At 42.9% G+C, this 11,382-nt stretch overlaps 1 protein-coding gene across 5 annotated transcripts; it reads right to left on the bottom strand.

Moving 5' to 3' along the window:
- Positions 1 to 2,535: 2,535 nt before the first annotated feature.
- On the bottom strand, positions 2,536 to 11,291 carry tirap (toll-interleukin 1 receptor (TIR) domain containing adaptor protein). Of its 5 annotated transcripts, XM_084673450.1 has the most exons (6): positions 9,143 to 11,291; positions 8,944 to 9,032; positions 8,080 to 8,191; positions 6,664 to 6,760; positions 5,902 to 6,477; positions 2,536 to 5,780 (listed from the first exon to the last, which is right to left on the bottom strand). In XM_084673450.1, the coding sequence occupies exons 4-6, from the start codon at positions 6,668 to 6,670 to the stop codon at positions 5,596 to 5,598; spliced, it is 768 nt and encodes a 255-aa protein (XP_084529576.1). In that variant the 5' UTR covers positions 6,671 to 6,760; positions 8,080 to 8,191; positions 8,944 to 9,032; positions 9,143 to 11,291; the 3' UTR covers positions 2,536 to 5,595. The 5 variants fall into 5 exon arrangements, 4 of the variants coding, with proteins under 4 accessions (XP_084529576.1, XP_084529575.1, XP_084529574.1 ...); XM_084673449.1 differs by having other exon boundaries at positions 8,944 to 11,291; XM_084673448.1 differs by having other exon boundaries at positions 8,080 to 9,032.
- Positions 11,292 to 11,382: the final 91 nt, after the last annotated feature.

Genomic DNA, 11,382 nt, shown 5'->3' with positions numbered 1-11,382 from the left:
AGATTTCAACTTTACATTTACAGTATCAAGGTATTTTAAATAAACAGAGTTCTAGCTTTTTGAGTAGTGACTTTGTAAATGTGCCAAAAATGTTCACATAATAAAACCTCACTTTGAAGTTTAACCATAATCTTAGCTGAAGTATTGAAATTAAAATGCAGAAATGTATTATTTGCAGAAGTATTCACAACAAGGAATCTTGCTTTTGACCCAGTTAGCTCCTATGACTTAAAGTCTATACGTCAGACTCATCCCTTCTGCATACTCAATTTTTGCCAATGATTAATTGTGGTTTTTGGCTCCACGAACAGAGGGTGCCTTAGTCCAGTAAACACAATTGGAAGAGTATAGGTTTCTGCTCCACCCTGCATTGACCACCATGGAAGCTAGAAAATGGAGTGCTTTTCCACACTGTTGGTGGTTCCAAACAAACCACCAAGCAATCCTTTAATCCTCACTGTTGTGGTTCAGAGGTTAACCCCTGAACTTTTCCTGTTTACCTCACTACTAAACACACATGTACACTTTATGATGCCTTAAAACTCCAACTGACCATATGACGCACATCATTGTACAATGGCAGTCTGTGCGAATTGTTGGAATAGTGTGTGTGCATATTTATAGGTAACATCCTGGAACATACCAAATGTATACACTACATTGTTCATATTGTAACAGCTGATACTGCACCTGTCTAAAACGCAATGTCCTTATATCTTATGGAATAGTATACTCAAATCAAAGTAAACATACTGTACATACTAGTAGCAAACCATTTTTTACATGTGAGGCTGTGACAAAGCATGGATAGCCTATGACAAGATCAATTAATAAACACATTCATTAAATAACTAAAGAAACATCCACTAACATAGTGACTATGCATGTCAGCCAAAAGATGAATGGTGGGTGACTGAGTGAGTGGCTGGGTGGATGGGTAATCAAAGTTTTAAGTAGTATTGGTGCAGAAACCAAACCCTCCAGAAATACCTAAATGAAACAAAAACCTGTTTGGAGAGAGGTGTATAACATGACACTTCTGTAGCAACTTTTTACTCTCAAAGTGAATATACACTTTCACACAAAGGCAAAAACACCCCACCTACTGGTGAATACTGACAACCCTGGTGAATACTGACAACCCTGGTGAATACTGACAACCCTGGTGAATACTAACAACTCTGTTGAATACTAACAACGTTGGTGGATCACATCTCTCCAGTTCTGAGGTCTTTGCATTGGCTTTCTTTCCAACAAAGAATTGACTTTAAAATCCTGCTGCTGGTTTATAAAGCACTGAATGGTTTAGGGCCTAAACACATTTGTGATCTGTTGCTACCTTACGAACCATAACGACCCCTTGGGTCATCTGGGAGTGGTCTACTTTGTGTTCCAAGAGTCAGAACTAAACATGGAGAAGCAGAATTCCGTTTGTTCTGCTCCACATATCTGGAACAAGGTCCCTGAAAGCTGCAGGTCTGCAGACACCCTCAGCTACTTGAAATCCAGATTGAAGACTTTACTGTTTGCTGTTCCCTTTAATTGAACCAGATTCAATGATATCAATTTCTGCATCTCACTCCTGCATTTTATTTCTTAAACTGCACTGCAACTTTTCTATTATTTCTTGCTTTTTTTAATGTCTTATTGAATGTTCTTAATTGTTTTTAAATCTTGGTTTTCTTTTGCATTATGTTTTGATGCTTTTAATGGTTTAATGTAGCCTGACGTTGTCATACTCATAATTCTAGTCAGAATATGAGTCTGAAAACTCTCCGTTGGGCTGTGACTACGGGGCGTGTTTCAACCGAACTCGTAAAACAAATGCCTCTACGCTCAATTGGATAGACCTACAACCAATCAGAGCAACGTAATATGTTGTTTGTTGAAAACAAATTCAACCCAAGGGCTCTTTCGTGACGTTGTTGATTACGTTACTGTTGATCATCTGTCCATCATCGTATAAAGCCCGCCCTGGCAATTTCATTGGTCTGTCCCGATCCTGGTTTTATGTAGTTGTTCCCAATAGGAGACCCTCCAGACCCAACTTCCCGACCACATTTTTTTGTGGGCGGGGAGAAGTTGGGCTGGCAGCCAGGCTAGGTTTAATGTAAAGCACTTTGAATTGCCTTGTTGAAATGTGTCATACAAATAAACTTGCCTTGGTGAATACTAACACTGGTGAATACTAACAACCCTGGTGAATACTAACAACCCTGGTGAATACTAACGACGCTGGGAATACAGGAAACACCTTTCTATGAGAGGCTGTGTAGGACTTAAATATATATATATTCAATATATAATAATAAATACATGTTTAGCTCTAACTACTCATGCATAAATACATCAGAAACGGATTTATTACAGATAAAGTAGGTTTTATAATTTTGCTGCGGTCTAATGATGCATACCAAAAACATTGTGCCAGGGACAAAACAGGCAAGCACAAAATACAGTAGCATAATTGACAAATGAAAAATAGAAGTGTTAAAAGAATGAGTGTAACACAGATAACAATAAGTGTCAAGTAGGTTCTTTGCACATTCTGTATTTTATTTAACACATTCCTAACTGAATCTGTTGAACATGTTTACAAGTTTTGTTTACATGTTTACAAATGTACAAGGTCAGATTTAGTTTAGAAGTGTTCCACATATATTTGCATACATGCTATAAATGTATGCCCGTTTTCCTGTCTTGTGTGTGCTCTTACATGCAGGTGTGCACCAGGGCCAGTCCTAGCCCACTTTAGTAAGGGGTAAACTTTGCAGCACACAACTCTCGCTGCTGTCCTTGACTTTTATACTACCCAACTAACCCATCAGCGTTAAAAGTAAAAAGTATTATTTTTAACAATACATTTTTATGATTGGCTGAGTCAAAAAAAATATAATAGAACGAAACAAAGAAAACCAGTGCCCCCCTCAGAACCGGTTCCGGTGTGCACTGATATTTGTATGAGTTGTTTCAATACTACAGTATATGTAAGAAAAATATCTCAATAGCATATGGATAGCAGTTACAGCCGACTGACATTTACTCATAACAATTGATTCTATTGTTTCTATTGTCTATTTCCCCTTCTCTATGTTTTGATTGTGTCACAAGTCAGTTTCTGTTTGTAAGAGCACCGGTAACCTAGTTCTGAGTTGTCTGTTAAACAGTAACTCCGCTGTTGACAGTCCAGGTTTAAGTAGAGGGGTCATGTAATTTAACAGTGCTACATAAGGGTCCATGTTTGAGTCCAGAGTTTCAACAACATTTTCCACAAACCCGGGTATAACTTGAGGTTCCGTGTCAACTCCCTCAACCTACATCAATTCCTTGCTCTGTTTGTTTCTGACAGGCTCTGATTACTGTCACTGTCTGTAGTCAAGCTAGGCCAGAATTTTTGCTCTTCACTTACAGTTGCCTCCATGCTCAATATGTCTCTCATTGTCATCAGCATATTGTTCTTCAACTCCATTGGAACCACAATCCTAGAACCCTTAACAAGATTCCACCTAATAGGACTTACAGATAAGTCATCTTTGTACTGCCCATATGGTGTGGGTATTGACTACTAGCCAATCACATTGGGGCGCCTGGGAGAGAGGGCGCCTGGGAGAGGGGGCACCTGGGAGAGGGGGCGCGGACGAGGGGGCGCGGGCAAAGGCAGCGGCCAGAGGTCCTCCGGCAGAGGAGGCCAGACCTCAGTTGACCTGGCAGTGGGCGGCAAAACCTCAGTGCGAGGCAGGGGCTCAGGTCAGGACCGGGGCTAGGGCTAAGGGCAGGACCGGGGCTGGGGCTCAGGGCAGGACCGGGGCTGGGGCTCAGGGCAGGACCGGGGCTGGGGCACAGGGCAGGACCGGGGCTGGGGCTCAGGGCAGGACCGGGGCTGGGGCTCAGGGCAGGACCGGGGCTGGGGCACAGGGCAGGACCGGGGCACAGGGAAGGAATGGGGCAGGGTACCGGCGACAGGCAGCCAAGACTCCTTAGCAGGAACAGCCTCGGTGGGCTGGGTGCTGGGCGGCACAACCTCAGGACGAGGCAGGGGCACAGGGCAGGATTTGTGGAACAAAAATAATTTAAAACTCCAAAAATGGGAACAGACAGGGTACACGCAGGGACAAAGGGTAACGCTAAGACAAACACTGGACACAAAACAGGAACCTAAATACACAGAAACAAACAAGACACAGGTGGACACAATGAGACAGGGAAACACTAGGGCAGGGCAAAAAACAGAAACCAGGGGGGCACAGCTGTGGCTGTGACAAACGTTTCTTCTGAGGAGAAACTCTCCTCAGAAGAAGTCTTTCTTTCTAACTCTTTCTAATCAGGTTAACGTGTACAATGTCATCTTGCTCATGTCTGGTTTGGCTCTGAACTATCAAAAGGCTCTGCCATCAACAACTCTTTCCCACAGCAACATTCTGGTATCAGGTCATACTTTTGCATACTCTGGAATATGTTGTTGACCCTTGCTGCTGTATGTGCATGTATGGAGCTATTTTAGCACAAACATAATTTTACATTAATAGTTTTGAATATGAAATTCAAACTGAATATTGTATTGGATCAGTTAATGGAAGTCGTTCGAATTTCAACAAACCCACACAAAAGTGTACGATATTTGTTCTGATAAAGCAATGATAAATAAAGCAAAGCTGATAATCCCTATGGGCACTATTTCAGGCAAAGACTTGATACGTCATAGCCAAAGTTGCATTTTGATACATTTTTTGATACATTGGTTAATAAATTACCCAGAGCATGCTGTTTCATTTAACTACAACAAACGTGTAACTTAACAGCTACTCTTTAAACAAATTAACATTGTAATGTAAGGTGAGATCAGATTTCAGATATAATATAACAAAAACAAAGACATAATACATATACATACATAAGCCACTGCCAGGAGGAACCCATTTATGAACTATTAAAAGCCTACAACATATGTTGTTTAGTTTTTAGAAATAGTTAAACTTTTGTACTTTTACTTAATTTAAGATTTGTATATGTTTAGCGTTGGCACCTCCCTGCCACAGTAAATGTTGTGTTTGTATAACATACATGGCGAATAAACTAAATTCTGATTCTGAATAGTTAAGTCACTCTAAGCTAAGACACTCACATGATTTGATTTAAGCATTTATATTTCAGATGCTGATTATTGATACAACCATAGACATGGAAATAGGTTTGATTTTGGGGGAGTGGATGTATCTAGTGGATGTATCTAGTGGATGTATCTCGGGGAAGCACTCCTCTAGCATTAGTGAGCAAAATACATAGAATATGATGCAGGGAGCAAATACAGAAATAATCCCCCCTGATGGATAGCAACACACAGACAACACAGGGAGATGGGGATGGCGGAGGGTGGCAGCAGCACAGTAACACAACAACCGATAGTGAGTGTAGGAGTCTCCGTGAAGCATTATCGGATGTGGGCCAATGGGCTTGAAGCAGGCTAACACAGGTGAGTGTAATAAAGCATGCTGCCCGAGTGCCATGCCTGAACTTGCCTTCACGCTGCTAAAGGTCTATAAAAAGGAGAGTTCATGTGGAAATGAGTCATTTTCAAAGGGGGATTTACATCAGTCTTCAAAGTGTTTTATCTCGTGTGCCATCTAGTGTATACTCTCCTCTTGCTAATCTTTGTGGTGAAAGTCCAGATCCCAAAAGCTCAGAATGTTTTGGTTGTGAGCAGCTTGCCCCTTCCAATATATTCTTAGAAATGTCCATGTTGCTATGTGTTTCCTGAGCTTTTTTGATCATATCATCTAGGTCTATAAAGTGAAACAAGAAAAGGATATTGTAGGATTATTTTTCAGCTCTCGACAACACAATTTAAACTCATTGAAGAGACAAAATAATAAGTAACAGTGGTTTTATCGTTTCAATACTCACACTTAAGCACGGTCTTGAACACCATTTCATATCCTTTTTCTGTGTTCCTTGCCAGGTCAATAGATGAGTAGAAGCGCAGCTCTGAAGGATACTGAGAGAAAGGAAGATTGAGCCTGAGGGGAATGATGCAGTTAGACATTGGCCCCTCAGCAAGTGCCTGATACATTATGTACTTGCACCATTCATCCACAATGAAGTTTGGGCTGATTAGAAGCGCTTGGCAGTGGCTGCTTTGCACAGCCCGGCACAACTCGGTGGAGATGGCACCTCCGGGACAGTCATCTCTTTGCCACAGAAAACAGCGAAGGCTGCGAGGTTGGGCTTCAAGGTATGATGCCATGCAAATGGCTACTTCAAAGTCTGCACGGCTATAACACAGACACAGGTCGTATTTCCGAGTCCGACGCACAGGTGAGGTGAGGACAGCGGGAAGAGAGGGAGCTGGGAAGGTGAGTGGCGATGATGATGATGGAGAGGCGTCCTTGATCGTCCCTAATGACTCCTGGTCATCTGGTGCAGAGCTGTTGTGTATTGGAGGCTCTCTTTTAGTTTGAACCCATTTTTGGCGGAACCATCCTGTCCGAGATGACACACATTTGTGTGAAAATGTAATGTTCAGTATCCCAGAATGCCACATAACCTAGTTTAAGTTGATGATTACAAATCAGGCTATGCAGGCTACTCAATACAGGTTCATTTGCATTTGTTGGTTACTTTGCCAAGAAGCTACCTATGTTAATGTATTTACAAAATTCTACTTACCAAACATGCTGTTGAAATCATTCTCCAGTTATTGTTCATGGCCATCAAAAAGGACGCCTCTCATTTGAAGGTCCCCTTACTGCTTTGCCCTTGTAAGCTGTAGGCAACACGTTACAACAAGCTCTAACTTCAAAAGCAAACAGTGTGAGAGCCATGTGTGCAAGCAGTGCTGATTCAAGCGACAGGAAAAAGAAAAAGCTGCTTGTGTTCACTGCATGTCATTTGTTTCCTTGAAGTCAAATTCGAATGAATTCACGAAAATTGTGTACATGAGGACTAACTTCAAATCAAGGAAGTAATACCATTTTGGGGAACTAGCAGAAATGACGTCATAAATTGTTCCTCTTAGAAGAAGCAGTAACCTACTCCCCCCCATAAACTGCAGCCTGATAAATCAATTTTAAAAACAACACAGAATATACCATTAAGGAAAACAGCTGTCTTATCAATAATTTGGACTACATTACACATTACATATTGCAGACACTCTTATCCAGAGGACTTACACCAAGTACAGGGACATTCCCCCCGAGGCAAGTAGGGCTTTACCCAAGGACACAACGTCATTTGGTGTGGCCGTGAATTGAACTGGTGACCTTGAGATTACTAGCCCGATTCCCTAATCGCTCCGCCACCTGACTCCGAACTCCTGACTATATATTAACTTATGAACTATATATTTGAAAACGATATATTTGATATTTAAAAAGTCGAAACAAGTCTTTTGTCTAAAGATCTTTGAGATTCTTAGATGCTGAAATAGTTTGGAGATAATCTTGGACCTCTCTCCAAAAAACAATGAATCAGGGATTTTGATGAGTGAATTTACTGCGGTGAATGGGAAATTTTGCAAGGAGCAATAATAGATTTATAATAAAGTATTCATTAATTTTTGCGGTTTGTAAGAAGCCATCCTTTAAAAAAAAAAAGAAAAAAAAAAGAGAGAAAGCCGGAAGAACATTGCAGTTAGTAAAATTCCAGAGCCTGTCTAAAGGAGACATTAAATGCTGTTTTTGGAGGTTTTTATATAGGCCTTAGTGGTCCCTTAATACTGTATCTGAAGTCTCTTTCCCGAAATTCAGCCATGGTGCAGAATTATAGCCACTACGAGTTGTCCCACAATGAGCTTTCCTCAGAACGCGCTGTTTTGGTGTCTGTAGCTTTAAATGCTAATGAGGAGCATGCGCAATTACAACAACAGCAGAACGTCTTTCCAAATAACAATGAAGGGTACAACACTCACAGTGTGTATTCACACACATATTTTCCGGACTTTAAATCACTAATTAATCGTTAACTGGGCTGCTAGCTGCTAGCTGCAGAGCTGATGTTACAGCCACATTCGAAGGGTAACTAGCAAGATAAACATATACAGTAAAGCAACACAATTATGTAGCCTAGCGTTAGTTGACTTACTTGTCTGAGGTTTGTTGCTGGACCCAAGAGAGTTGGTACTGATCCAGTCTTCAATTGCAGACGGCCAGGAAAGCCAGCTTTGTATTGTACCGAGTCGTGGAAACAGTTGTTGCTGAAATGTTTGGGGCAGACATGCAAAACTTTTGGAAGTTGTGTCGGCGCATTTACAGCGAAAATAAAATTTAGATAGTGGTTGTGCAGAGGCTCAGATGAAGGAACTAAAAAGAGATTTGTGCTTGCATTTGTACATCCAAGCACTGAGCAACTTTTATGCATCGTTTGTTTACTCGCCATGATGTCTTTTCAAGAAAAAACGATATTGCACTCGCCCTTGCACGGTGGTAGCTCAGTTTCTCATGGGTGGGCCAGATTATCTGGGCGGGCAAACAGAGAGAGGGGAGGTAACCTTCCCCCTATCTACGTCACTAGGGGGAAATTTTCAAACAGAGCAATTAAGCCTTCATTTTGTCAAAGGCGGAGAAGAACACGCAGGGCTTGGTTTACACTTATTGAAAATTCTAGCCACTGGGGGACCAAAGGCAGGCTAGGGAAACTCATATTAATGTTAAATAACCTCATAAAATGAAGTTTTCATGTCATGTCTCCTTTAAGGAGAGCCTGCCCAGTCCCCAAGCCCCATTGTACTGAATTGTGTTGTAGTTCCACCAGAGTTCCACTGGGAGTGATCGTGGTCGAGTGCAAAATGAATGAGAGTCTATGGAGCTAAACTGCTAAATTTGTCTCTTTCTCCTGATTGTCGTTGATAAATCTCAGATTTGATTGTAGTTTTTGCATATTCAACATGGACTACAGGTGAAACATTTAATGAGCGAATACTTGTCTTATGTCCTTTGGATTTCTTACCGGGTAAGTCGTTGTTGCCATAACACACTAGCATTCTGCTAACGAATGCTGATTGGTTAGTGAAGGACTGACTTCGACCAGAGATCCCGCTTGATGGCATCCGAAGCAGAACCAGAATGTCAGAGCAATAACAACATTAGCAACAACATTAGCAGGCCTAAACTCTTTCTAGCATGTGTATTGACAGGGAGAGCCTAACCTGTCAGCTGTGTTGTTGCTGCCTCGAGAGAAAAGTGGAAGTAACCAGAGCTTGCCGTCTAGCAGTGGCTCTGGTCATACCACATCGTATGACGTCAATTACATTTTCAAAGGTTTTTTAGAATGGAAAGGCGACTTGAAAAAAATCTAACACCCAGCGGTGTGTATTTCGAATTCAGAATTCAAATTACTAGACATAAAATGATATCCTGAGAAAAGTGGATTTTGAGGGGTATAGGGGTATATTGGACAGTCCTGAACTACACCTTTGCATCCATGTGGCCTCCCCCCCCCCCCCCTCTACAGTGAGACTCTCTCCATTCAAGAGGGTGAAGTTAACAAACTTTTCAAGAGGCAGAAGCCCCGCAAAGCAGCTGGGCCGGACTCTGTCTCTCCTGCCACCCTCAAGCACTGCGCTTACCAGCTGTCTCCGGTGTTTACAAACATCAAACACCTCCCTGGAGACATGCCATGTGCCAGCCTGTCTCAAGTCCTCCACCATCATCCCTGTGCCCAAAAAGCCAAGGCCAACAGGACTTAACAACTACAGACCTGTCGCCCTGACCTCTGTGGTAATGAAGTCTCTTGAGCGCCTTGCGCTGGCACACCTCAAATCCATCACAGACCCCTTCCTGGACCCCCTGCAGTTTGCCTACAGAGCCAACAGGTCTGTGGATGATGCCGTTAACATGGCCCTCCACTTCACCCTACAGCATCTGGACTCCCCAGCATCCTACGCCAGGATCCTGTGTGGACTTCAGTTCTGCCTTCAATACCATCATCCCAGCCCTGCTTCAAGACAAGCTCTCCCAGCTGAACGTGCCCGACTCCACCTGCAGGTGGATCACAGACTTCCTGTCTGACAGGAAGCAGTGCGTTAAGCTGGGAACACAAGTCTCTGACTCCCGGTCCATCAGCATCGGATCTCCTCAGGGCTGCGTCCTTTCTCCTCTGCTCTTCTCCCTGTACACCAACAGCTGCACCTCGAGTCATCCGTCTGTCAAACTCTTGAAGTTTGCGGACAACCCCACCCTCATTGGGCTCATCTCTGAGGGGGACGAGTCTGACTACAGGTGGGAAGCTGACAACCTGGTGACCTGGTGCAGCCAGAACAACTTAGAGCTCAATGCTCTTAAGACAGTGGAGATGGTTGTGGACTTCAGGAAGAACACAGTCCCACTCACCCCCATCACTCAGCACTGGGGAGCCCTTCCGCTTCCTGGGCACCATCCTCTCCCAGGACCTCAAGTGGGAACTGAACATCAGGTCCCTCACCAAAAAAAGCACAACAGAGGATGTACTTCCTAAGGCAGCTGAAGAAATTCAACCTGCCAAAGACAATTATGGTGCACTTCTACACAGCCATCATTGAGTCCATCCTCACTTCTTCTATCACCATCTGGTACGCTGCTGCCACTGCCCAGGACAAGAGCAGACCGCAGCATATCATCCGCACTGCTGAGAAGGTGATAGGCTGAAATCTGCCTTCCCTCGAGAATCTGCACACCTCGAGGTCCCTGGGGCGAGCGAGGAAGATTGTGGCCGACCCCTCCCACCCTGGACACTCCCTGTTTCAGCTACTCCCCTCCGGTAGAAGGCTGCGGTCCATCAAGACCAAAACCTCCCGCCACAAGAACAGTTTCTTCCCATCCGCTGTTGGCCACTTTAACAAGGCCAAGGACTCTCACTAACTTTTAATCACAAGCTGCACAATGACACCCTGCACATTGCAATTTGCACTATTGTATCGTATATATATATATATTTTTTTTTTTTTAATATATTTTATATATTTTTTTATATTTTTAAGGTTAAATTGTAAATTATGACCACTTATATTTTATGTTTTATTGTATTGCCCTTAGTATTAGCTAGACCCCCCTTAGTATTAGCTAGACTTTGCTCCTCCTTTGTAGAGTTAAGCCCAATTTATACTTAGGTCGCAGACACTTTTGAAAGTGTCGCCAACAGAAATGGTGTCACGGTCGACACTTTTAACCGTCGCTTGAAAGTGTGCCTACCAGATTTCTGCTGGCGCTGATATCGTCACATAGTGTCGCGCAAGTGTGATTGGCTAGATAGACGGCACGCGTCGTTGACTGCATTGTTTTGAATTTTCAGTGAACGCTCAACAGCTGTTAAGATGGAAGAAATAGCAAGCATAGCAAGTTAGAACATATCCACACCTTTATAGTGCCTCTCAAAATTAGCTACAGCCATTTTTCTCCGATTGATCACCTA

The sequence above is a fragment of the Hypomesus nipponensis genome, chromosome 15, assembly GCF_054491055.1.
Source record: "Hypomesus nipponensis isolate SF chromosome 15, ASM5449105v1, whole genome shotgun sequence".
Lineage (NCBI taxonomy): Eukaryota > Metazoa > Chordata > Actinopteri > Osmeriformes > Osmeridae > Hypomesus > Hypomesus nipponensis.
The sequence above is the reverse complement of the archived record's forward strand: the minus strand, read 5'-3'. Positions and strand labels throughout refer to the sequence as shown.